Source organism: Petaurus breviceps, unplaced genomic scaffold, assembly GCF_028583685.1.
Source record: "Petaurus breviceps papuanus isolate PSGF00001 unplaced genomic scaffold, PetGlider_PUasm1.0 90617, whole genome shotgun sequence".
Lineage (NCBI taxonomy): Eukaryota > Metazoa > Chordata > Mammalia > Diprotodontia > Petauridae > Petaurus > Petaurus breviceps.
This window is the reverse complement of record NW_027187287.1, coordinates 1,591,779-1,616,674: the sequence shown is the minus strand read 5'-3', so window position 1 is coordinate 1,616,674 and position 24,896 is coordinate 1,591,779. Positions and strand designations below refer to the sequence as shown.

The following is a 24,896-nucleotide window of genomic DNA, read 5'->3' as shown; positions in this document are numbered from 1 at the left end:
TCCTCATCTTCGGGGCTTTAGCTTCAAGTCTCAACTAAAGCCCAGCCTTTCACAAGGAGTCTCTCCTAGTCCTTCTAAATCTTCGTCCCTCCTCTCTGAGATTGTCTCCCATTTATCCTGCCTCACATTTTGTTCCTCGAGAACAGGAACTGATTTTTGCCTTTCTTGTCGTCCCCATGCTTAGCACAGTGTCTTGTTAGGTGGGCACTTAATATATGCGGGTTGACTTGGGAAAAAATTAAAAAAAAAGAATAAAACTTAATTCATACAAAAATCAGAGGTAGATTGGAGATGGAGGGGTGTGAGAGATGCTGGAAATGTGGGGAGAGTGAAGGAGTCCAAACCATGGTGGGAACATGGGGCAGGGGAAGAAAGCTGTAGAGAGGAGATACAGAAGTCAAATACTGGAGAGAAGTTGAGACCTGGAGACAATTAAGGTAGTGAGTAAGATGGGAGAAAGTCTGAATAGATGAAGAGATAACAGAAGTAGGGTATGCTGGCAGAAAGCCAAAACAACAGGGCAGGGAAACTAGGAAAATCAACAGAGATAGAGGCCCAAATCAAATCTCTTTGCTTCTGGGGAAGGAGCTGAGTTGAGCAGGGACCTGGGGAGGGAGGTACAAACACTGTGACTTTCTGGACTCCCCCATAGCTCCAGCAACAGCATTGCTTGTTGCGTCCCTTTTTCCTTAGCCCTTGCTGTGAGGTACGATGGGGGAATCATCCCTAACATTGGTCTTTCTCTGATCCTCTCCCAGTTCCCTAGCTGAGGGTCTGGAAGATCAGGGGTTCCACCTTCCCAGTGGCTTCTGAGGCCTCCAGACGGAGATCACTGATGCAGAACTAGAACATTATCTGGTCCAAACCCTTAGGTTTTTACAGATGAGGAAAGTGATGATGGTCAACTGTTTTATTAAGTAATAGAGCAGGGAATCCAATCCAGGTCATAGGCCCAGAGGCTGCAAGGGACCTTAGAAGGCCATTTAACCTAACCTCTTCATTTTACAGATGGAGAAAACACTTGCCTGAGGTCACACAGGTAGAACAAGTAGCCAAATTAAGGTGCTTTGATTCTGGATTCAAGGCTCATTCCACTAGGCCAGATTCCAGTCTTCTGGAGGGAGCCTGAGATTCAAGACTGTAAAGCATACCTGCCCTTTCTTCTTCCTCTGCCAAGAGGACATGAAGGGCCAGGGATAGGGCTTGGCCACTTTTCCTCAGGTGAACTCACTGGCTTTTGGCTATTTGCCAGGGCTCTGGAGGAAAAGGGTGATTGATGCTGATGACGATTTGTTCATTAAGACCAGATCACTCCCCACCAGCTGCCCCTGAGCCAGTGACCATCTCTTAGTTCTGGTCTCCCCAGGCAAGCCAAGAGATGAGAGGTTCTTTCATTTTCAACAAATCAACAGATTTATCAGTAAACAATGGGGGGCAGGGCACAGGCAGGGGAAAGCAAGCACTAAGCTTGGGAGTCACAGGGCCTGGATTTGAATCCTAGCCCCTTTCAAGATTAATTGAACTATCTTAGGAAAGTTACTCACTCCATTCTCTCTGGGCCTTAATTTCTCATCTGTAAAATCAGGGAGCTGAGATTACCTGGCCTCTCAAGACCCTTCTGGTTCTCAATCCTGTGGTCCTACAATTCGTTGATCTAGGCTATACAAGGCATCGTGGGAGATACAGAAATGAGTTAGGAGGATTCCCTAAGATCAGTTCCTCAAGGAACGGACAGTCCAGCTGGGCAAGATAGAGCACAGACACACAAAAAAGATGGGTGATAATAGAGAGCAGCATTGGACATGCTGTGTGAGTAGTGTGGGAGGTCAGAGCTGGTGATGTGGGATGGGGTTCATTTCCAGCTAAAGCATGACTTCAGCACTTAGCACAGTGATGGGCATATAGTAGGCACTTAATAAATGATTGTTGACTGATGTCCCAGTCCTGGATCCTCAAGTTTGATATGTCTAAAGAACTACTCATCTCTTTTCATTCTAACAGCTATCTTGCAGGAGAATGGGATGGGTACCTGGGTTTCCCTTGAAGGAAGGTCAATTGCCTTGTTACTTATTTTTCTTTAAGGAGGTAATTTCAGCATTCTGTGACTGGTGGTTTGCTGGTCCTAGAGCCTGTAACCACCTTTCTAAGCCCTGAGGGGTGAAACAGCCCTCAGGAGCCTTAGGGCATCCAGGGAGGAAGAGCCACTGTCCCATTTCTAATCTGACCTATAACTGGCACACATGCAGCTCAGAAATCCAGGAAGGATTGTGTTTGTCCTGCCACAATTCCATTCTCCAGTCAAGCTTTCCTAGGGATCTAGCTCTGGACCTCTTTTACCTACTAGGGTAGAGTAGGACATAGTGGGTCTGAAGGAGCTACCTTTCCATTGGCTGAACTGTTTTTGACCATTGCTGTCCTGATACTCAGATTAAGCTAAAGGAAACTATAGAAAACACTCTTCCATCCCGGGTAATTTTGTGGAGAGTTCCAAGAACTCTCTAGGCCAGGGGTTCATGACCTTTTTAGTTGTCATGGATCCCTTTGGCCATCAGGTCAAGCCTATGGAACCCTTCTCAGAATGATTTTAAATGTTTAAAACAAGACACATAAGATTACAAAGGCGACCTATTACATAGAAATATAATTATCAAGATTTTTTTTTTAACACAAGATCATGGACCTCAGGTTAAGAACCCTTGTTCTAGGCAATGGAGAGATTAGAGGGGCATGGGATCAGAACCCTGGGTAGCAAGGATAAGGGGGGGGGCAGTTATGTTCTCACAACTTGAGCTACTGATGGCACCGGTGAATTGTTTTACATTGGCCCTCTGGAGTCTTGGCAGCACTAATGATTAGAGAGCATGGAGTTCCATTCCTGTAAAAGGAATCTGTCCTCTGGCTTCTCTAAGTAGAGTGAGAAAAAACTCCTATTTCCTCAGGTCTCTCACACAAGGTGGGCTTCAGTTCTCTCTCCTTATGAGAGGGGCAGGTAGGATCTACTGGGGGGGCAGTTTTCCCTCCTGCTCAAAGCTCTTTCTCTCTCTTGTGGAATAAGGAGCCTTTCACCCACTCCATATAACTGGTGTGGAACTCCCAGACACCAGCTTGCCTTGTTCCAGAAATCAGTTCCTCTGTTCTCTACCTACTTGCTATGCACATGGAGTTCTGGTTGGGAGGAAATGCTTGGCTGAGTTGGCTGGGTCCCTCCAAGGCCGAGCTTCCCAGGAACAGAGACTTCCAAGGCTATTTGCCGTGGGTCCATGTTTCTCCACACATTCTCTGTGCCTCCTAACTGGGTGATCTGTCTTTCCCTCTCCCATGCTGGAGAGGTGACTATCAGCACTTAATCTGGACTGGGGCTTCTGAAGGAAAGGGGTTCAAGAGGCAGTCTTGCTTACTTTTGTACTCTGTAAGCTTCAGTGGCCTCATTTTTAACCCAGTGTTGAAATCCTCAGCAAACACACTTAAAGATACACAAAGAGCCCTCCAAGGTCATATAGTTGCAATTCTCCTGCCCTTTTCCACACTGCCCACATCTCTTGGCACTCCTTGTTCTGTTCTCTATTTGTTTTCTCTTCTAGAGGGACTTAGTGGGGGTACTACAGGCAGCTTGTGACCAAAGCCACTCTCCAAGGTAAGAAGAAAAGTAATTTCCTCCCCTTGCCAGGTCACTGACTGTCAAAGCTAAAAAGAGCCTTAGAGGTTCTGTAGGAATGTGACACCCTAAGTGGTTACCCAGCTATCTAGCGGTAGTCAAGATTGGAATCCAGGTCATCAAACTTCTAAGTCCAATGCTCTGGCCACTGTAACCACCATCTCCCTGGGAAGAGGACCTCCAGAGGCTAGGCTCCCAAATACAGAGAATATTTTTCCCCACAACAAACAACATCTCCAACAAGACCAAAGTCTGGGTGGCTAACATGCAGAAAATCCCTTTGCTTGTCCTAGTTTCTGCCTCACACTCACAAAAAAAGAAAGACAGGGCTGAGAACTTAGTTTTCAGTGGCATTATTCAAAAGAAGGGGATTGTACCCCCCTTCATGAGTTCCCATACACACAGAGGCTGCATTATGTGCAGGGTGAGGAGGAGGCTGAAGGAAGAGAGAAGAGCAGAGTATTTTTTTTTTAATCTTCAGGTCTGTTTGTAGCTGTAGCCCTAGTCAAGCCCGTGTGTAACTCAATCTCTAAGGGCTGAGATCAAAATGGCTGTTTGTAGAACCTGCACAATGCAGCAAGCACACTCCATTCCCATCTCTCCTTGTCTCTCCTCTGCTATTACCTCACTTACTCATTGCATTTCCCCCATCCCCCATTCTAGCTCATATGTCCCCTTCTTCCTTCCCCCAACCTTCCGGGAGCAGGAAGGATTCCCTGCCACAGAGGTGGATTTTCAAAGCAGCTTCCCTTCTGTTCCTTGGTCAGGCCCCTGATCAGCTGAAATACCGACTACCAATAGCTTAACCCTCTTTGGAAAGGAGGTTTAGGATCAACTTAAGAATTTGATGCCTAACTGCTCCTTCCAAAGCAAAGGTTAAAGTTCAGCTAAGGGGGGGGGCAGTTAAAAGGTTAACAATTTGAGTCCAGTTGCTTTGGCGAGGTACAAACTACTTGATGAACAGCTAAGCAGACATCCGGTCTCCCCCTCATTTCACAGGCTCCCCAAATGTCCTAATATAAGCAGAGAGCCCTGCCTGGGCACAATCTTAGCCTCAGCCTCCTGCTCCAGAAGCAGGTAAGCTCCTCCTTCAGCATCCACACGGTAGTAGTTACAGGGCAAGGAGAACCGTATGAGCTTTAATGAGGAAGCGCACACCCGGTTATTATGGCACCCCCCCCCCCCCCCCCGGGCTGGGCCTAAACTCGGCCCACGTTGCTCTGCCCCTGGTGGGGACCAGGGGGCTTAGATCCAAGTGCGGGATGGAGGGATGGTGGAGAGGGCTAGCAAGGCCAAGCCACTGGGGTAGCCTGATGGGGGGGGCGGGTTGGTTCACCCCCCCAACCCCGCCCCTGCCCCAGAGTACTAGGGTCTATAGCGCCCCGCGCTCTTGTGGCTGGTGGCCTTGACCTCGGATGTGAAGCTTCCGAGGGCCCCCCACCCCCACCCCGACCCTCCCTCTTGCATACCAGCTCCCCAGCTCTTGGTGTCCTGGGGCGGAGGGGTGAAGCACGTTGTCGGGTTTTTTTCTTTTTCTTTCTTTTTTTTTTTTTTTTTTTTGGTCTGTTGGTTACCTGAGCCGGCTGCGGGACTGCGTGACGGGAGTTGGGTACGGGCCCAGTTCGGTCAGGCCGCAGGGATGATGCTGATGCTGGCGGCGCGGGCAGCGAGGGATGCAGGCCGAGGGAACCCGGGGCGGGAGGCTGAGTGGAGCTGCTGCTGCTGCTGCTGCTGCTCGGGCTGTGGCGGCCGCTTCCTTTCTCTCTGTCTCCCTCTAGCTCCAGCTCCCGACTCTATTTAAACAGCTGCCATCCTCCCGTGGCCACGCCACATGGGCTGACAGTTTGGCTCTTTCACGCAGGCCAATGAGCGGCCGGGCCGGGCTCCCGGAGCCGGCCGTGGGGTGATCCCAGTGCGCGGGGCTGGCGCGAGTCCCAGAGAGGGGACCCTGGACGGAGGAGGGGGAAGGGGCACGGGGGAGAGGCGGAGGAGCGCCCCCGGGCGGGGGCCGCCACGGGGCGGGGCTCAGCGGCTCCTCCTCCTCCCCCACCCTCGCCCCCGCCGGGCATCCCCCTTTCCCTGCTCTACCCCGCCCCCACACCCCCGGCGGCTCTTTGGCTGGTAGCTGAACAGGCGCGGGTGGCCCAAACTCTCTTCCCGGGCCAGAGGCGGGGTGGGGGTGGGGTGGTCACCGCTTGCCCTGGGCTCAGTCTCCGGTCTGGGCGGTTCTGCCCTCCCCCACCTCCAGACCAAGCCCCGGGTCTCCCGCGCGCGTGATTCCGGGTCGGGTGTGTGTGTCGGGGGAGAAGACTGCCATGTGTGCAGACGGCGCCGGAAGGTCCCGGAACGCCATGTATACGAATAGCCCCCAGAGGGGCGAATGGGAAAGAGGGGGTGCTTGTGTGGGGCAGAAAGGGGTGCACAGGTGGCGTGGGGGCGCCTCGGCCTAGCCTTGCCGCGCGCAGCCGTTCCCACGCCGCCGCTTAGGGAAGAAACCGAGTGACTAGGGCTGGATGGGGGGCCCTCGGCTCATTCACTCTGCCTCGGCCAATCTGGAGGCTAGGGGCGTGCGCGCCCCTGCCAGACCGGGCCAATAGCGGGGCCTGTGTAGGTGTTGCTAGGCGATAGGGTGATGTGATGACTGCGTGGGTGGGGGAGCCGGGCGCGAGCCTAGGGGATGCTGGCTGAGCTAGGCGCCGGCCCGCGTCTGGCGGTGGACGCGCATGGAAGCTGCCGCGGCTTATGTGCGGTCATTCACCCCGACCGAGTGCGCTCCCGCCGGGGTTACTGCAGTTCACGGGCAGGACTGAGCGGGCTCCACGCTTCCCCTAGCCCTCGGCCCCAGGGCGGGGCGCGCCCCCTCCCTGTCCATCCCCTCTGGATCCCCGGAGGCGGGCCCCCGGCCTGCTGGACCCCATCCCTCCCTCTTCGCCCTCGGGCATCGTGCCAGTTTCTCTTGCAGGAGACCCTTCTGGGCCTCATTTTGCTGCGAGGGATGTGTGTCTCGCCTTTACCCCTCGTTTTCCAGTCTCGTCTACCTTTGGCCCTAGCCCACCTGTCAGCAGGGCTTCTGCCGAGGCCTGAGGGAGTTCCTGCTGCCTGGCTCCCAGGGGTTGTCTTGGACACCCTCTTGGGTGCTGGGAGTAGTCATCGTTAGCCCTCTGGCCTCCTTCCACTCCATAGGACACCAGACAAATACAAACCCATTTAACCCGTTGCTTTGACTCTTTGGGAACGTTACATTTGCCATTTTCAACGTTGGCAGATATCTGCGAGGGAGATCCCGAGGCACACTTTTTAACTCCAGGTGATCTTACATTTGTGAAAGAAAATGTATTGAGTTCAATTTATAAAGCTGAACAAGATGGAGGCCCTGCCCTCTAGGAACTTAAGATCTAGTAAGGGAAATAGGATGTTTACAATATAGCTGTGGAAAGGAATTGGCGAAGTGAGAAAGGTAAAGTGTGCTTGGGAGAGGAGAGAGATAACTTTTGTCCCAGAAAGAACGGGAAATGACGTTTGAGCTAACCAAGCCTAGAAGGAAGGATAGGATTTTGACCATTACAGTGGGTTTAGGGGCGTTCCAAGAGAAAGGGGCTGCTTCATAGAAAAACACTAGATGGGAAAGTATACATTTAGGGGCAAGAAGAAATGAGTAGTGGCATGAACTCAATTAAACCAGGTCTTTTTTGACAGTATTAGGATTTCTTCCTAATCCCTCGTTCATAGTTCTTTGTTCTATCAGCCTCTAAGTCCTCAAAAGCTTGGTTTCAGGAAATAGGACCTTATGGTTCTGGTCTCCCCTCTTCCCCTTCCTTTGTACGTGAATTTGAAAACTCCATCAGAAAAGAAAGCAACCATGTTAGAACTTAACAAATGCCCCAAAGGTGGTTCAGCACTGATTCCTGAAGAGGAAAAGGTTGATTTTTTGGTACTTCATTTTTTTTGTTTGTTTCCTCTCTCCAGTCACTGAAGTTGTCATTTGAATGGCCTTTGTTCTGTCTCCTCCCAATTTCAAGAAATTTTCATTTTCTATCTAGAGGTCACTAGAAATCTGAAGTTCTTTATCTGCCTCTTTACTGATTTTAGAGGCAATGTCATTTGCAGCTTCCTTCAGAAAATGACATTGTTTTTGGTTAGCCTTTGGAGCAAAACTTGATTTTTGGGGTTTATTCTGCTCTCTTAACCTTTTGAAAACTTAAGTCTTAAGTAGTGAACTCCATAGTTCCCACAAAATGCAACATGCTGTATTTTTCTAAATAAAGGACGCTTTGAAATGACCAGACAAAAAGCCAAGTAGATAAATTCTAAACCTATTCTCCCTTTTCCTGCTGGCCAATTCAAATTTAGCTGAAGCAACCTATGGACATTTTGGATAACAGGAAGGAAAAGATGTTTTCAAATCTCTCTAAAGTTCTTGCTCTAATTATTCATAATATAACAAGCAGTTATAGTGACTGGTAACACCACTTGTATTTATAGTACCTTGCAGGAGTAGACTGAGGTTCCTATAAATATTGGGAAGAAGGTTAGGGAGCTGCTTGTCTAGTTTAGTGTGTGCACTACATTTTCTAGAAAAGGAAACTGGCAGGAAAATGATAAATGTTAACTTAAAGCTCTTAGGAAAATCTAGCTGTTTAAGTCAAATTCAATAGCCCATTAATGTATACCTGTAGATGGTAGATTGTAGTACTATAAAAATGAAACCATAGTCTTTGCTCTTAAAGAGATTATAATCCAGTGGGCAAGATAATAATTTTAATTGGAAAAATGCAGAGGAGGGGCAAAACAATGTTTTGAGAGATCCTGGAAGGAGGAATCACTTAGAGGTGGTGGTGGGGTGGAGGGGGGGCGAAGCATGAAATCTGGCGAAGTTTTATCTAGAAGGTAGGTCCTGATTTGTATATAGAAATGTGGGAGGAAGTCATTTGAGATCTTGAGAGACTGTAAACCAAGGCACCACATACGTACTAAATGAGGGTGGGTGGTAAAATGAGTACCTTTGCATTGACTAAACTAAGCTAGTATTCCGCTAAAAGTAGGGAAAGGTTGAGAGTTCTGGAAAAAGGCAAAATAGAAATGGGGGGAGGAGGAGGGGAATTTGAGTATAGGGCAGGGCCAGTGCTGACCTTCAGTACTTTCCAGTTTTTGTAACAGTGGCATTGCATGTGAGTTCCATGTGGGTAAGTGGCAGGACCCTTCTAACAGATGTGTTGCTGGTGAAAGGAACCTTTTGGTGGCATGGGAAGAAGGAGGAAACAACATGCATTTGTAGCTGAATAGGCTTTAAATGTTTTCTTTTTATTATGAACTTAGTAATCATCAACACAAACATTTCAACATACAAAGAACAAAAAAGGTCTATTGCATAAATGTAAATTTACAAGGTAGTGACAAACTTGACCTATGTATCCCCTTCTCAACTTTTTTCTTCTGTGTATTTTATTGATGCTATTTTTTTTTGTATCTCTATCACTACTCAACTAAGTTATACCCTTCCCCTCCTCCCCTCCTATTCCCTCCCTTTATCCCCTAACAGATAAGTATAGTCAAGCAAAACAAATCAACACATTGGCTATGTCTGAAAATGTCTCACTCTGTACCTCTAGTCTATCACCTTTTTGCTAAAAGGAAGAAGGCAATGCCTCTGGATCCCAAAGCAAATCATATTGGGCCTTGTTGGAAAAAACACTTAGGTTTGTGACATAAAGTGGATAAGAGGTTAATGACACAGGTGCCTGGCCACATATGATTCCTGTTTTACATGGGGAATGCCAATGAGATCTAAGATAGGCCTTTGGAAATTCAAAACCCATAGTAGGGTTGTGCCACAGAAAGAAATATGTAGCTATGTCCACAGCCCGCAGCACCCTGAAATGATCCCCATTATTTAGAAATAACTATCATGACCCATTTCTAGATACTGGCAATAAGGCTGAGCTCATGCCTAGGAGGTAGAACTGCTTGTTCCTGACTTTTGAAGTGTAGGACCTCAAAGCATGAAAGGATTCAACCTTCTGCAATGAGGGATTCAGTTTGAATTAAATGAACCTGGCTGTCTTCACTGCAGAGGGGGTAACAAAATCTCACTGTGGGGGTAACAAAAGGGTGTCAGGGGATAACTTTGGATTAGTATGAAAATGTTTGCTTTCCTAGTGTCACACCATTCTGTGGGTCTCCCTATCAAAGTGTCCCAAGAGAGTATGGGAGACCCCTGAAAGTGTATGGTCCAAAGGATATGGCCTTCTTCTTTTTGCAAGACTGGCACTGAGATGCTCTGTCACAATAATGGTTAAACACAATGAGGGGAAAATACATGAGAAACACTTCTACTACAGATGGACATCCTCCTCCTACTCTTACCAGGTTTTCTAAAAAAAGGAAGAATGCACATCACACATACAGGAATTCAGGTAGAGCTGGCACTGTCTATATATCCTAGAAATAGAAGAGTAGTCACTGGATGGGTCTGATAACGGAGAGCCAAGCCTCAGTGTAACAGTAGGTCAATTTTGCTACTGTTACCCAGGAAATAAGAGATTTTCATGACTTTTTGTTTTTGGTGTTTTGGAGGGCAATTGGGGTTAAGTGACTTGCCCAAAGTTCCACGGCTAGTTTTTTGTGTCAAGTGTCTGAGGCCAGATTTGAACTCAGGTCCTCCTGACTCCAGAGCTGGTGTTCTATTCACTGCGCCACCTAGCCGCCCCCATGACATTTTTTAGTTTTGATTCATAGTATAAGTATTTATGCCATATAGTACAGCTCACAACCTGCCATCAAGACTAATATAAAAGCTAAGATGCTTGTTAATTTTAATTAACTCTGTAGGCAACACCAATAAAGCCATCTTCAACAGAATGTATAATATAGAAGTTTCTATTCTGAATCTAGGAACCTACTTTCCTGCCTTACTCCTCCATCCCAATTATACCAACAATAGAGCTGTCCACAAATTCCAGTATGGAGACTTAAATTCTAGATCCTGTCAGTGGAGAGAGAGGAGCTGGGCATTGTCCTATTAAGGTTAGTCTTTCACATTATAGTTCCTGATTTTTGATGATTTCTGAGTAATTTTTGGTTTTGCAGGATGGGACTTAGAGGGCTTGGTCGATTTTGGTCTTCGTTGGACCTCCAGCTTCATCCCTTCAATGGTAAAAGCTCTGGGAATCCCTACTGTATCATGGTTCAGTTCTTGGAGGCTGTCCCCTGCCCTGGGTGCTGGGAGCTCCACTGTGTAAAGAGAAAGAGAAAAGAGTTTTGTCAAGACCATTAAGACTAAAAGATTAAATAAATTAAAATTTAAAAAAAATCTTAGAAATTAAGATTAAAAGGGCATGTAATTATTGTATAAGTACAGATAAGAAAATGAAACTCTGGATGTGTTAAGAACTGGATTTTGGTTTAAAATTATTTTTCTTTTCCCTTCACCAGCAGGATCTCTTGAATCTCCTGAATTTCTTTAACTGGAGCCAGGACAAACTGGAGAGCCTACAGAAGCAGCTGTTGCAACTATCTTGCACAACAACTTTAGCTACTGTGTTCTGTCCTCAGTGTCCTGGGGGACAGGAGGTCCTTGTGAACATGTGCTCTTTAAATGCTTCCATTAAATGATCCAGCCTTAGTCCTGCACTCTCCACTGGGGCACTCAGGACACTTGGACCTAGAGAAATACAAGTTCTTGTCATGACTATTTCACAACGTGAAATAGAAACCTCAGATTTTAGTCCCATTCTAAGCCAAAGAGAAATGTGCACTTTCGTGGTTAATAGTTTACTTGAAGTTTCACCTCTCAGGCATCTTTTCACTAATTCTCAACAGTTAGTAAGCATTTGTTAAACACCTACTATGTGCCATGCACCATGCCAAGGATACAGAGTCTAGACAGTCCTTGCCCTCAAGGAGCTCAGTCTACTGGCACCATCATCTGATGTGCATGTTGTCAAAATGAAATCTAGTACCCCACAGTAGCCATTAACCTCCTATTGACTGAACAACAGCTAAGCCAATAATAACAAGAATGGAAAATGTCTGAGCCAACTGTCTGCTTTTCTATGAGTAAGTTCAAACATTGCACCATGAGAAGTTGGCTACTCTAGTCAGCCCTACTTCACGTGGCTTAACTCAAGCAGGAGAGCTGGAAAAAGCAAATATTAGAAAATTATAATTGGCCAGTTTTTCAACCACTTCATCTTTTTCTCTTTGTCATTAATATACAAGTAAGAGTATTCCTTGGTGATTGAGAAAATAAAGTCCTTGGTCTGGTTGAAGCTTTGCAAAACTAATCCATCCCTGTGCCCTGAGACAGGACCATACTCAGACCACTCCAGGGAAACATTTTTTTTTCCTTTACAAATTTCCAATAGTCTCTATCATCTAATTTATTTCATATAATATAATATTCATCTAATATAATATCATTCTCAATATCATGTTAACCTTTTACTATTAAGATGATACTTCTAATCCAGGATCACTACATGCATATATTTTATGCGTATATATATAATTTTGAATATATCCCTCTACTACTCTTTACTGGTGATACGCATTTAAGACAATGAACCGTGTTCAGAGATGAAGTCTGTGGCCATGACTCAGAGCAAAATTTAACTAACCCATATGGAACTTGTAACCCCTCTTAAAAACTGACCTAAACAGACACAAAGTAAAAACAGTTAATTAGAAAAGACATAGGGCACAATCCAAGCAACAGGAAATTGATTGAGGTACATCACATAATGAACAAATTGGCTGACTAGTTAGTTGCTTTCTCGAAATTACTTCCATCCCTAAAGCTCAAAAGAAATGCATGTTACATAATAATTATAACCTTAATCCACAGGAAATAATGTTCTCCCCCTCTACTATTCACACATTAGATAAAAATCTCATGAATTAAACTCTAGAAAATCTTAATATTTGGTGCTTTTGTTCAATATTTCTACTCCCAGCCAAACCCATATATTCACTGTAATGAACATAAGTGAGCAGGACAGTCTTGAGACTTAGGGTCTAGGTATAGGGCTTCCACAATGATTCTACCCAAACCACCCCCTGGAACAAGAAGACACTGATTCTGTCTAGCCTTCTAAAATAAAAGAGAATGTAAAAATCAGACAAAGTATAAACTTTCAGGGGAAAAAATAGATTCAGTGCAATAGAGAACTTTCAAATATTTTTAATGAAAAAAGCAGAGCTGAGTAGGAATTCTCAAATGTGAGCACAAGAGTCCAGAGAAATTGAGAATGGTAAATTTATTTGAGCAAATGGAAGGGGCCTTACGGTAAAGTGCTAAAATTCTAATGGGGAAAAGAAAGTGTCCTTTCAGAACTTTAATGTCTTTAAAAGGTATTGATGGAATTAAGTAAGAAAAAGAGTACTTGGGGGTGGGTTGATTCTATTCTGAGGGTTTTAAGAATGGAAAGAACGTGAGGTTAAAAGAAATATATTAATGTAGAAAGGAGGAAGACAGGGTAGGATTTACTATTTTTCAGAACTGAAGTGTGTGAGAAAAAGTATACAAACAGAAGATGTGGGAGATAAGGGTTTTGGATAAACTTCATTCTTATCTGAACCAGACAAAGGAGGGTTAAACACACACACACACACACACACACACACACACACACACACACAGAGTTTGGTACAGAAATATATGAAGTTCAACAGAGATAGGGATGGGGTGGGATGTTAAGAGGAAAATTAATGCCAAAGAGGGAATATTCAAAAGCATACCTAAGTTTCTGATATTAAAGGGGGAGTGAAAGGAAAAGCAAAAGCAACAACAACAAAAAGAAACAAAGACCTGGCTGAACAAATCTAATGGAATATTATTACACAGTAAGAAATGACAAAAGAGATGATTTCAGAGAATCATGGTTAACATTTAATAATACAGAGTGAAGTGAAGCAGAAATAGAAGGGCAATTTATACAATGACAACAATAGTATAAACAAAAAATTCCTGAAAAGTCTTAAGAACTCTGGTCAAAGCAATGACCAACCACATCTCTAGAAGGCCTATGATGAAACATGTTTCTCATCTGAGAGAAATGATGGATTCATGGTATGGAAGGAAGTCACATTTTTGGGACATGGCAACTTTGTGGATGTTTTGCTTGATTATACTTATGTGTTACAAGGATTCTTTTTTCCCCTCTCTGTTTTAATTCGTAAAGGGAGGAGGGAAGGAAAGAAGGGTAGCAACGATGATGCCAAAAAACGGGGTGGGGAGGGGGATATACGAGGGTCATAGAAACATTTAAAAATGCGAGTAGAGGAGTTCAGATGGAGATTCAGAAGGAAGCAAAGACAAGCAGGGTAGTTTTGAAAGTAAAATGTTGGATTTATTATATAGTATGCTTTTTTTTTTTTTGGCTGCACGTGCATTTTAAAGAAACAATCATATTAAGAAAAATCAAAGTACGGAACACTGCCAAGCTATTGCTTTTTACCCAAGTGCTGGTGTTGCTGCACGACCTTAGCTTTCTCTGCCCTGGCCCCCCCCTACCGCCACGTCCACCCCTTCACCACGTCTAGGCTCCCTCTGACAGTCAAGAAAGCAGAGATTGGGTAAAGCCCCAGAGAGGAGCTGGAGTCTTCGGCTCTGCTCAGGCTCTTTGGCTTCTCTTGTGTCTTGGTTTAATGAGGTGTGAAGGCGAGGATCATCCAGCTGATGACAAAGTAGAAGAGGAAGATGGGGTAAACAGCAAGGGCTTTCCGATTTGGAGGCTGGCTATCAGCCAGGAATGCTGTGGATGCTAATGTGGACCAGGCAAACATCGCAATCACCACCATAAGTCGGATAAGGAAGTTGATAGGCCCCATGCCGGCCAGAAGTACCAGGCGGCACACCAGCATAGCCACTGTTAAGGGCAAGACACAGTAACCCAAGACACAGAGACTCTGAAAGAATGATATGGTCCCCCCAAGCAGTTTTGAATTTAGTGTTATGACAACTGCACCAAACCAGATGACAAAAACTTCAGCAAACTGGGGCCCGCCATCTTCTTTACTATCCGCAGAACCTCGCTGTAACATCAATGCAAGTGAAACACAAAGGACTAAAGGGCCCCAGAGATCCCAATCTCTCAAGAGTGCATTGCTTTTTTTGGGGTACATGACATGAACACATTTTTTCCCAACAGCCTTCAGGTCTCGAATAATGGTTTCTTTCACAGGTTCATCTAACGTAGAATAGTCTTCATCCTGGGAGTGAGATGCCATTGGCACCGTCATCTCTCCCTCCACAGGGATATCTTCTGAGATGGATACATCAGAGAGACCTAGGAACCCGGGTTTGGTCGAAGTCTCACGCACCGTCCGCTCATCCGCTTCCGCCATCTTCAGGCTTTGTCTTCCTCCTCAGGGCGCAGGCGCCAAGACTCTATAGTACGTATGCTTTTAAAAAAAGGAAGTGGTAGGGAACATAGATTCGCAATTACATATACAACTCCCTTTTTGTTTCTGTTTTGTATATGGACTATTTTTGTACTTTTAAATTCAGGATTAAAAAAACTCAATTATAGTCAATTAAAATATGTGAAAGGGCTGGATTAAAAAAAAACAAAGAAAATTGTGTCAGGACAGCTGTGGTAAATAGTCACAGGTTAGAGGAGCCTAGAGCTCTGGGCCTGAGGGAACAGGGACCCCTAGATTCCTTAACATGAGGAGCCTGAAGGAACTTAGCAGCTAAACCTTAAGGGATTGGACAACAGTGGAAAAGGGAAGACTTCAAAGGCCGAGAAGGATTCCCAAAGGTGAGTAATAGTGAATACAAGAGAAAATCTCAAGTACCAAAAGATAAGAGAGAAAACCTAGCCCACAAACAGATAAACCAATAGAGAAGGTAATAAAGACAGAAGGAAATTTAATGATTGAGTCAAAGGGCATATTGTTGTTAAAAAAAAAAAGTAAATTGTGATTTTCTTTTCTTTGTATGGTTATTCCAGTGTCTCATAATGCTTATGGTCTGAAAGTCCTTCCAAATGTCTTGCAGCTTCAGCCTACTTAGTCATTTTATCTCCCTTCATATACTTGAAGAATGCTTTTTAGTCCCTTTCCAACTTTTTTCTAGGGTAAATAAATTTCGTTCCTTTGGCCTTCCTTCAATGAATTTATTAGCCAAACATTTCAAATCAGCTTTTTGCCTTCTTCTTGCTCCCCTCCAAGTTCTCTCATGCCCCTAGCATGCCCTTCTCACATGCTCCTAGCATGGACACAGTCCTGTAGTAAAGAGCTGATCAATGTTGACAATACGGAGAAGATGACTGGACAGTTCTTGAATGTACTCCTATTTGCTTTTGCAGCCACTCCTGCCATGCTAATACAAAGATAGTTCAACTCAAAATTATACTGCTGTAATGCTATTTATTTCTCTTTCACAAAATAGGCTATTCTCTATTTACCTCTGTTCAACTTTATCTTCACATATAACAGTATCTGACCACTTCATTCTCTTATTGGATAGAGCAACATAAATAGGGGAAGCAAAGTTGTCCAGTGGGAAAGAATCAGATGGGGAGTCAGGAGCCCTAGGTTCTAGTCTTAGCTTTGGCAATGATTTATGTGATATTGGGTAAATTACTTAAACTCTATGTAACTTAGAACCCCTCTCTGCAAAATATAAATAATATTTATACTTGAAAGGTGGGCTGTAAATCAGAAGTACTAATTTTCTGTTAGAGGGAAGGAAAAGGAGCTACAATGAGATCTTATACCGAGGTGGCAAACTGCTCTGAGACAGTCATCTCAGGTATTACAGCACCTCACCCCATTTCCTCCTATGCTGTCTCATTTCTGATCACAAGTCCAAGACTGTATGAGGGTCTTGCTCACAACAGCTTATAAGCCCACATTATAAACTAGCAAGATAAGTTCTGTCTTAAAACTGTCATATAGCTAAAGGAAAGTTAAATTTTTCTTATTTATGTTCTTGGTAACCCTTCTTATAAATTAAATTTCTCTAATTCCCCCTAAAGAAGATGATTTGATTATAATAACTCAGGAAGGGAAGGAGAGGGGAAGGGAATAAACATTTATATTGTGCCTATGTGCCAGGCACTGTGGTTAAGTGCTTTTATGTTTTTTTAAACAATTATCATCTCATTGATCTCAGATATTTCAAATCTTTATCTCTTGGTCTCAGGAGATACAGATCATTTAAAAAAAGTGTATTATGTTGGGATTGGGGTTGGTTGATCAAGAGGACCCTGATCCATTGAGTCCTATCAATCTACATGATGGAATTTCAGGCCCCCCAATCAACAACCCACTTATCAGTTCCTCCTCAACTCCAAAACAACTCAATATATAAATAGGGAAAATGTGAAAGTCAGACTGATTGTTCCATGAATTTATCTCATTTGAAGTATACTGGAGGCACAAGGAGGAAAGATGTATCCAGGGGAGAGAAAGTAGCAGTTTGATTGAGAGAATAGATAGTTGAAAAAGTAACATGAGTTAAGTCTGGGAAGTGGGATCATGCTATATTGTACAGGGTCTTGATGCTAGGCAAAGGAGTATGAACTCTATTTGGAGGGCATTACGGAACATGATGAATTATACATAAGGAAGATTAATCTGGCAGTGGTATAAAAGATGAATTGGGGTGAAGTGAGAGGTGGGGAATGGCAACTTATAAAACCTGTTAGAATGTTATTTTAGTACTCCAGGCAAATGTTTCTAGGCCTGTACTAGAGTGGAAGTGGAAAAAGAAGGTATGGAAAAAATGAAACCTTATTGCTAAGGAAGAACTGATAGGACACAAATTATTAAGACTAAGTATTATAACATTGAGGAGGCCCAGCTGAGTCATCTGTTCAGCTATGGCACTATATTCTATGCCAGTCCAACCTAGCAGTAGAATGATTTGTCCATCATGGCTACTGATGGCCTGCCCCACAGTGAACTTTATCAGGGTTCTCTGGAGAAAGAAAGGACACAGAAGCCTTGCTGTTCTGGAGTTGTGAGTTGCCTTGGTCACATATGTTCACTACACATGTGCCTGACTACTATTATATACACCCTCTTCATAGCAAACTGTTTTTGTGGGAGAATATGCTTGAGAGTTTTGGGGGAAAATATTTTATAACTACTTTTTTTTTTGTTATACCCATTGAGTAAATACCCTTTCTAAGAACTGAATCTACTGGTTGATTGTTCATGAGAAACATAGTGGTGGGGGCTCATAAGCTACAGTGTTAGGAGAAGTCACTTATAGGGAAACATAGAAACTTAGTTAGCAATAACCCCTCTGGGAATCCAAACTGCCAGCGTGAATTGGGTGAGGGGGGAGAAAGCCTCCCCCTCCCTCTTCCCACAAATGAGGTAGAGGTATATATAGGATCAAAGGATGATAGATTTAGAGCAGGAAGAGGTCACTGAGTCCAACTTTATTTTTACAGGTGAGAAAACTGAGGCACAGAGAAGTTAAATTACTTATCCAACATCATAAAACCAGTGTCTGAGGGTGGGCTCCAATTCAGGTCTTCCTGATTCCATCTCAAATTTAATATGTCCAAAACAGAATTCATTATCTTTCCCTCCAAACTTTTCTATTACTGTTGAGGGTACTGTCATCCTCCCACTGACTCAGGTTTACAATCTGTCATCTTGGACTCTTCGCCCTCATTCAGCCTATATAACTAATCCAGTGCTTAAATCTTGTCATTTCTACATTCACAACATCTCTTTTATATGCCCCTTTCTCTTTATTCACACAACCACCACTTAAGATCAGTTCCTCATTACTTCTCAGTGGTGCTATTGAAATAATTTTCTAACTGGGGTTCTTGTTTCAAGTCTCTCACTACTACACTCTGCTGTCAAGGTGATTTTTCTAAAAGGTGACAAGATCACCTCCCTATTCAAGGAGCTCCAGAGCTCTTTACTACCTCTAGGCAAATATAAAGTCCCCTGGCATAAAAAGCTCTTCATAACCTGGTCACACCCTCTTTTTCTGAATTTCTTACACTTTAATCCCCTCCATATACTCTCGACACTTCATCTCCTGTGTCTATGCCTTCGCACTAACTGTCTGTCATTCTTAAATGTTTTGCTCCTTCACCTCTGCCTCTTAGTTTTCATGGGTCCCTTCAAAATTCAGCTTAGGCCCCACTTTCTTCAGGAAGCCTTTCTTAGTTCTTCCAAACTGCTAAGATTACCTTTGATGGAATCCTAATAAAGCTGTCCCTAGCCCCAATATTTTAACTTCCTTATGGGCCCCACTGAACAGCAGGCATGTCCTGATTTAACCACACAATCTGACTTTAACTACACCACAGGCCCCCAGACTCAATACAGCCACTGTCCCTAGCTAGCCACTGCCCCCAGATCCAATTCACATATTTGAACTGGTGTGTTCTTGTACTCAACCACAATCACATCATCCATTTAGCCCAAGATAGGACTACAATAGCTACCCAATAGGAGGGCAGCATGATTAGGATGTTTGACCATTGAACCACAGAAGGGACCCCTTCCCATTACCTAATCCCTTAACAAATCCTTCCTGTCTTTTTAATATTTATAATTTCTGTTGTGTAATCAGCCTCATTACACTGTAAATTTGCCTGTGTTGTCTTACTAAGTTGCTGGTTCCTCTTGGAATTTAGCCCACTTCATGAGAGCCATTAATCTCAGTAAGTGCCTATACTTGGATTAGAGGTGATCTGACTCTGAATTCTTTGAGATGGTATTGCCACAACACGCCATGAAACCCCAACAGTTTTTGGCATTCCTGGGTGGGCAGAGTCTCTGACTCTGATCCCACCTCCACGTGGAGCAGTCTCTGATTTGGACCCTCTCAAATCCAAAGGTAAATGTATCTTTTTCCTTTCTCTTAGCTGGGAGGTCCTTCAAGTACCTAGGAAGGTTTGCCTGGATTGTGTGGGCCCTACCACCCAGGGCCCTTGTGGCCCAGAAAATTGCCCTCATGACAGAGGATGCTCTGTATGGGAATTTTAAGGGGAGTTTTTTTTCTGAACTCATTTTCCCCCTCATCCTTCTGGTGGGATGCCAAATGTGGGGGATTTCTGTAGGCTTACCGGCATTCATTCTCAACTCCCATACCACGGGACTACTAAGCTGTAATAAAGCCTGGTCTCAAGTATAATGTAGAGGACCAAGAAAAGTTATCACTACTTGTACTTTCTGTTTCTATTTGTCTAGTCTGAGTCTGTGTAAAAATCTCTGAGTTTGCCTGCCACTTGTAAGATTTAAAATGCAGCTAGCCAGAAAAGAAAAAAAAATTGTACCTGGGCTGGGAAAATTGATGGTCTCTTAAAGAAAGGTTGTTGGCAAAAAAAAAAAAAAAACCCAACCTCTTTCTCTCTCTCTTTATTTTTCTATCTCTCCTTCTTCTTCTTCCTTGGACTCTGGACAAGTTCTAGAGGTGGAGAGACAGATGGAAAAAAGAGGAAGGGAGAAACTTCTCCCCTCAGATTCATGTAAGAGAAAAAGAGTCACTTCACTGATCAAAGAGAGGTAAGTTTCAATGCTGCACTTTGGAATAGGACTAGGACTTAACCATTTCCTGGGTCACAGAAACAGAAAAGGTTTGTGTGAGTCAGGATACAACCAAAGGTAATTGAATCTGATTGAAATATCTCACTAGAACTTAGGGAGTCTTACAAACTAAAGTTAAGTACTAGTTAATTTTAAAATAAATTTTAATTCTGTATTGTGTTAAAATTGGAAACTTGACTAAATTATATGAAACTCTTATTCATTTAAAAAAATCATAGAGAACTCTTGGTAAATGAATAAACTACAGAACACAGACTTGGAGTAAATTAAACATGCTTTTAAAATGTGATAATTGGGATACATTTGTGTTAGTATTAAAATAATAACCCAAGACAATATGTAATATCATTTGGAATGTAGATCCAGGTAATTGAATTTATTCTGGTTATATTTTAAGTGAAATGTTGTTTTTCCTAAATTGATGTTTAAGATGTCAGAATTTATTATACTATTGGATACTAAGATAAATTGGGAAAATGCATAGATCTGAAAAAAAGAAGCCTCAGAGACAAAGCTTTGAGTTCTTCAGTACAAGGGAGAGAGCACTAGGCACCATTAGATCTTTTCCAGAGTCCGACTCATTTTTAATTTTTTTTGCTTTTTGGAGGGGGAGGAGAGGTAGGGCAATTGGGGTTAAGTGACTTGCCCAAGGTCACATGGCTGGTTTTTGCATTAAGTGTCTGAGGCCAGATTTGAACTCAGGTCCTCCTGACTCCAGGGGTATTTACTATGCCACCTAGCCACCGCTGAGTCTCACTCATCTTGACTGACAGGTTCAAAGCTCCCACTTTTGAAGAAGTTTTTAAGGAGTGGACACAGAAGTGAAGTTTACTTGAGTAAAAGTAAAAAAAAACAAAACAACTCCAAACTCTTAAGATCCTTCTCCCTGTGGTCCCAGCTATGACCAGGCTAAGACTACAGTAAAAAGTTAGAACAGCTAAAAAACATTTTAGCAGATTTTGTTAATTCCTCTCATCCCATATCACATTCAGGAAAGAGTGCTGAAGAGTGACAGGGAATTTGAGTTACCCTCCCCCACCTGGTGAAAGGGGCCCCCACTGGCAATGGCCCTGGGACCCTGGGCACCCTGAAGTTCACCCCTCTAGACAAGCAGATGAACCTTTCCTCTCAAGCCCCTGAATCCTTGCTCCCACACCATTGGAACCTGGAGCTTCTGTTCCAAGTTCCCCAAAACTGAGCAAACCCTACCAGAAAGCTGATAAGCTTCTCAGGGACCCTCTTCCTTGTTCACGAAGTTCCCCTCCTCAACATCCCTCCCCTCCTTTAATTCAGGTGCTAGACTCTACAACCTCCTGGCACTCCCTACTTCCTTAGTCCCTCCCACACAAGGTGAGGTACCCTTTTTCTCCCTCCTTCCCAAATCTCTGACTCAGCTGCCCCCACAATCATGCTCTACAACTGTATGGAAAAGAGAAAGGGGGATGGGCCAGGGCAGTATGAAGTAAGAAGCCAGTCAGCCTTTGTACTTGGCAAGCCCAACCTTCTATCAATAATTTTTATATGTGAGAGGCAGGCCGGGAAGCGATGGCTTGGCACACAGAAGCAGGCTGGGATGGCGCAGCCACAGTGCAGAGGCAGCCCCGGGAGGAGGTCTGATCAACGAGGGGGGCAAAGTGTCCCACCAACCACAAGGGCCACTACCAGGCCTATCACCGAAGGGCTGGGACTGGAAAGAGCAAGGTAAGAGTCAAATGCAGGGCCCTTGTCTGGGACAGCAAATACTCCTTGGACTACGACTTCATAGGCCAGAAATTTTAAAAGCCCCTATCAGGACCTCCAAGGACCAGAATGGTAGAGTGAACCCGGGCTGCTCCAACCCCCCTACCGCTCCCCCCACCCTGAAAACATAGTAATTATTGCCCCAGGGCAAGACCCTAAACAGTAAAGGCTTGGGAACCCTAGAGGAAGAGCGTGGCTAGGACCCTGCCTCAAAATGGGTAGAAAGCAGACAACAAAGACTCTGGAGTCCTACTATCCTCAGAGGGAGGAACCAAGCTCAGAGGGAGACAATGTTGATTCCACACCTACAGCTGAAACATCAACAGGAATGGGTCCCAAGCACAGAAAGCTCTCCTAGATGAGATCAAAAGGAACTTTGAAAACCGAATGAGAGAGACAGAAGACAAAATGAATAATTTGTTTAAAATCAAAATTGCAAAATTATTAAAACACTTTAATGAAGAAAACAGCTCCTTAAAAAGAAAAGTGTGTGATATGGAAAAGGAGCTCCAAAAACTAACCGAGGAAAATAATTCGCTAAAAACTAGAATCAACCAAATTGAAGCAAATGAGGAACCAAGAATTAGTCAAACAAAACAACAAGAATGAAAAATTAGAAAAAAAAGGTAAAATATCTCAATGGAAAAATAACTGACCTGGAAAACATATCCAGGAGAGATAATCTGAGAATCATAGGCCCTATCAGAAAATCATGATGAAAAAATGAGCCTGCACAACATTCTCCAGGAGCTCATTAAGGAAAACTGCCCTGAGATACTACAGCCTGAGGGTAAAATAGAAACTGAGAGAATCCACCAGACACCTCCTGAAAGGGATCCCAAATTGAAAAGTCCTCGAAACGTTGTGGCCAAACTCAAGAACTACCAGGTAAAAGAGAAAATACTTCATGTGGCCAGAAAGAAACAATTTAAGTATCAAGGAACCACAGTGAGGATCGCACAGGATTTGGCAGCCTCTACACTGAAAGATCAGAGGCAGTGGAATTCAATTTTCTGGAAGGCAAAAGAGCTAAGGTTACAACCAAGGATCATCTACCCAGCGAGACTGAGCATATTCTTCCAGGCAAAGAGATGGTCATTCAATGATATAACAGATTTCCAAACCTTCCTAATGAAAAAGCCAGAGCTCAATGGAAACTTCAACCTCCAATTATGAGATGCAGGAGTGACATAGAAATGTAAACAAGGAAAACACAACACACACACACACACACACACCTGTTATTCAATAAGAGCAAATTGTTTATAGACAAGGAGAGGGTATGAGTATAAATTACACAAAATGATGATTAAAAAAATCTTATTAAGGGCTACAAAGGGACTGCAATGGAAGAAGAGGAATGAATGAAGTGGAAAAGGGTAAATTATGCCACACAAAGAGGCATAAAAACAATATAGCAGAGAAGAAGAAGAGAGGGAGATGAGTATTATATGAGCTTTTCCCTCATTGGTTCTGGTGCAAGGAGGGAATAACACAACCAGTTAAGTATGAGACTCTATGGAGAAAATGTACCATAATAGAGGGAAAGAGGGGAGGGAGAGGAGCTTTGCATGAGATTTGTTCCTGTCACTCTTGGTGCTAAGAAGAAATAACATACTTCATTAAGTATAAAAATATCCTACAGGCAGTAGGAGGGGAAAAGGGCTACAAAAGGGGGGGGGGGTTAGTAGGGAGGGAATAAATAAGGGGGAAGGGGAGGAAAAAGGAGTGGGGCTGATAAGGGAATACTGAGGGAGGCAGTGGTCAAAAGGAAAACTATTAAGGAGGGGAAGGGATAAGGGGAGAAAAAATATAAGCATTAACAGGGGAGGGAATAGGATGGAGGGAAAGAAACAGATAATAATCATAACTGTGAATGTGAATGGAATTAACTCTCCCATAAAATGGAGGCAGATAGCAGAATGGATTAAAAATCATAATCCTACAATATGCTGTTTACAAGAAACACATCTGAAATAGAGGGATACACACAGGGTAAAGGTAAAAGGCTGAGTAAAATATATCATGCCTCAGCTAAAGTAAAAAAAGCAGGGGTAGCAATCCTTATCTCAGATAAAGCAAAAGCAAAAATTGATCTAATTAAAAGAGATAAGGAAGGAAACTATATCCTGCTAAAAGGCATGATCAAGAATGAAGCAATATCATTACTTAACATATATGCACCAAGTGGTATAGTATTCAAATTCCTAGAGGAGAAGGTAAGGGAATTAGAGGAAGAAATGGATAGCAAAATTATACTAGTGGGGGACCTTAATCTCCCCCTGTCTGAACTTGATAAATCCAACCTCAAAATAAACAAGAAAGAAGTTAAGGAGGTGAATAGAATTTTAGGGAGGGTAGATATGATAGATCTCTGGAGAAAACTGAATGGAAATAAAAAGGAATATACCTTCTTCTCAGGGTACATGGCACATACACAAAAAATGACCATGTACTAGGACATAAAAACCTCACAATTCAGTGCAGCAAGGCAGAAATAATAAATGCATCATTCTCAGATCATGATGCAATAAAAATCAAATGCAATAAAGGGCCATGGAAAGACAGATTAAAAACTAATTGGAAACTAAACAATTTAATCCTAAAGAATGAGTGGGTCAGGGGCGGCCAGGTAGCACAGCGAGTAAGAGCACCGGCTCCAGTGTCGGGCTGACCTGGAGATCAAATCCAGGCTCACATACTCAGCACCACACCCAGAAATAACTGGCCGTGTAACCTTGAGCAAGTTACTTAACCCTGACTGCCTTAAAAAAAAAAAAAAAGAATGAGTGGGTCAAACAAGAAATCATAGAAACAATCAGTAACTTCATTCAAGAGAATGACAACAATGAGACAACATATCAAAATTTTTGGGATGCAGCAAAGGCAGTTCTTAGGGGAAGCTTTATATCCCTGAGTGCATACATGAATAAATTAGAGAAAAAGAAGGTCAATGAATTGGGCATGCAATTTT

General features: G+C 43.5%; 2 protein-coding genes and 1 pseudogene across 5 annotated transcripts in view; all 3 read right to left on the bottom strand.

Moving 5' to 3' along the window:
- FASN (fatty acid synthase) overlaps positions 1-5,640 on the bottom strand; it is a 58,149-nt gene extending 52,509 nt beyond the window's left edge. Inside the window, exon 1 of the mRNA XM_069063984.1 lies at positions 5,230-5,640. The gene's annotated coding sequence lies outside the window, so the exon portion shown is untranslated. The remainder of the gene's footprint in view (positions 1-5,229) is intronic.
- A 3,295-nt stretch (positions 5,641-8,935) lies between these two features.
- The window catches only part of CCDC57 (coiled-coil domain containing 57), a 340,926-nt gene continuing 324,965 nt past the window's right edge, over positions 8,936-24,896 (bottom strand). For all 4 annotated transcript variants that reach the window (XM_069063980.1, XM_069063979.1, XM_069063981.1 and 1 more), the window contains one exon: positions 8,936-10,885. In XM_069063980.1, coding sequence (XP_068920081.1) covers positions 10,680-10,885 — 206 coding nt within the window. In that variant the 3' untranslated portion in view covers positions 8,936-10,679. The remainder of the gene's footprint in view (positions 10,886-24,896) is intronic.
- On the bottom strand, positions 14,016-15,058 carry LOC138142905 (protein YIPF6 pseudogene; annotated as a pseudogene).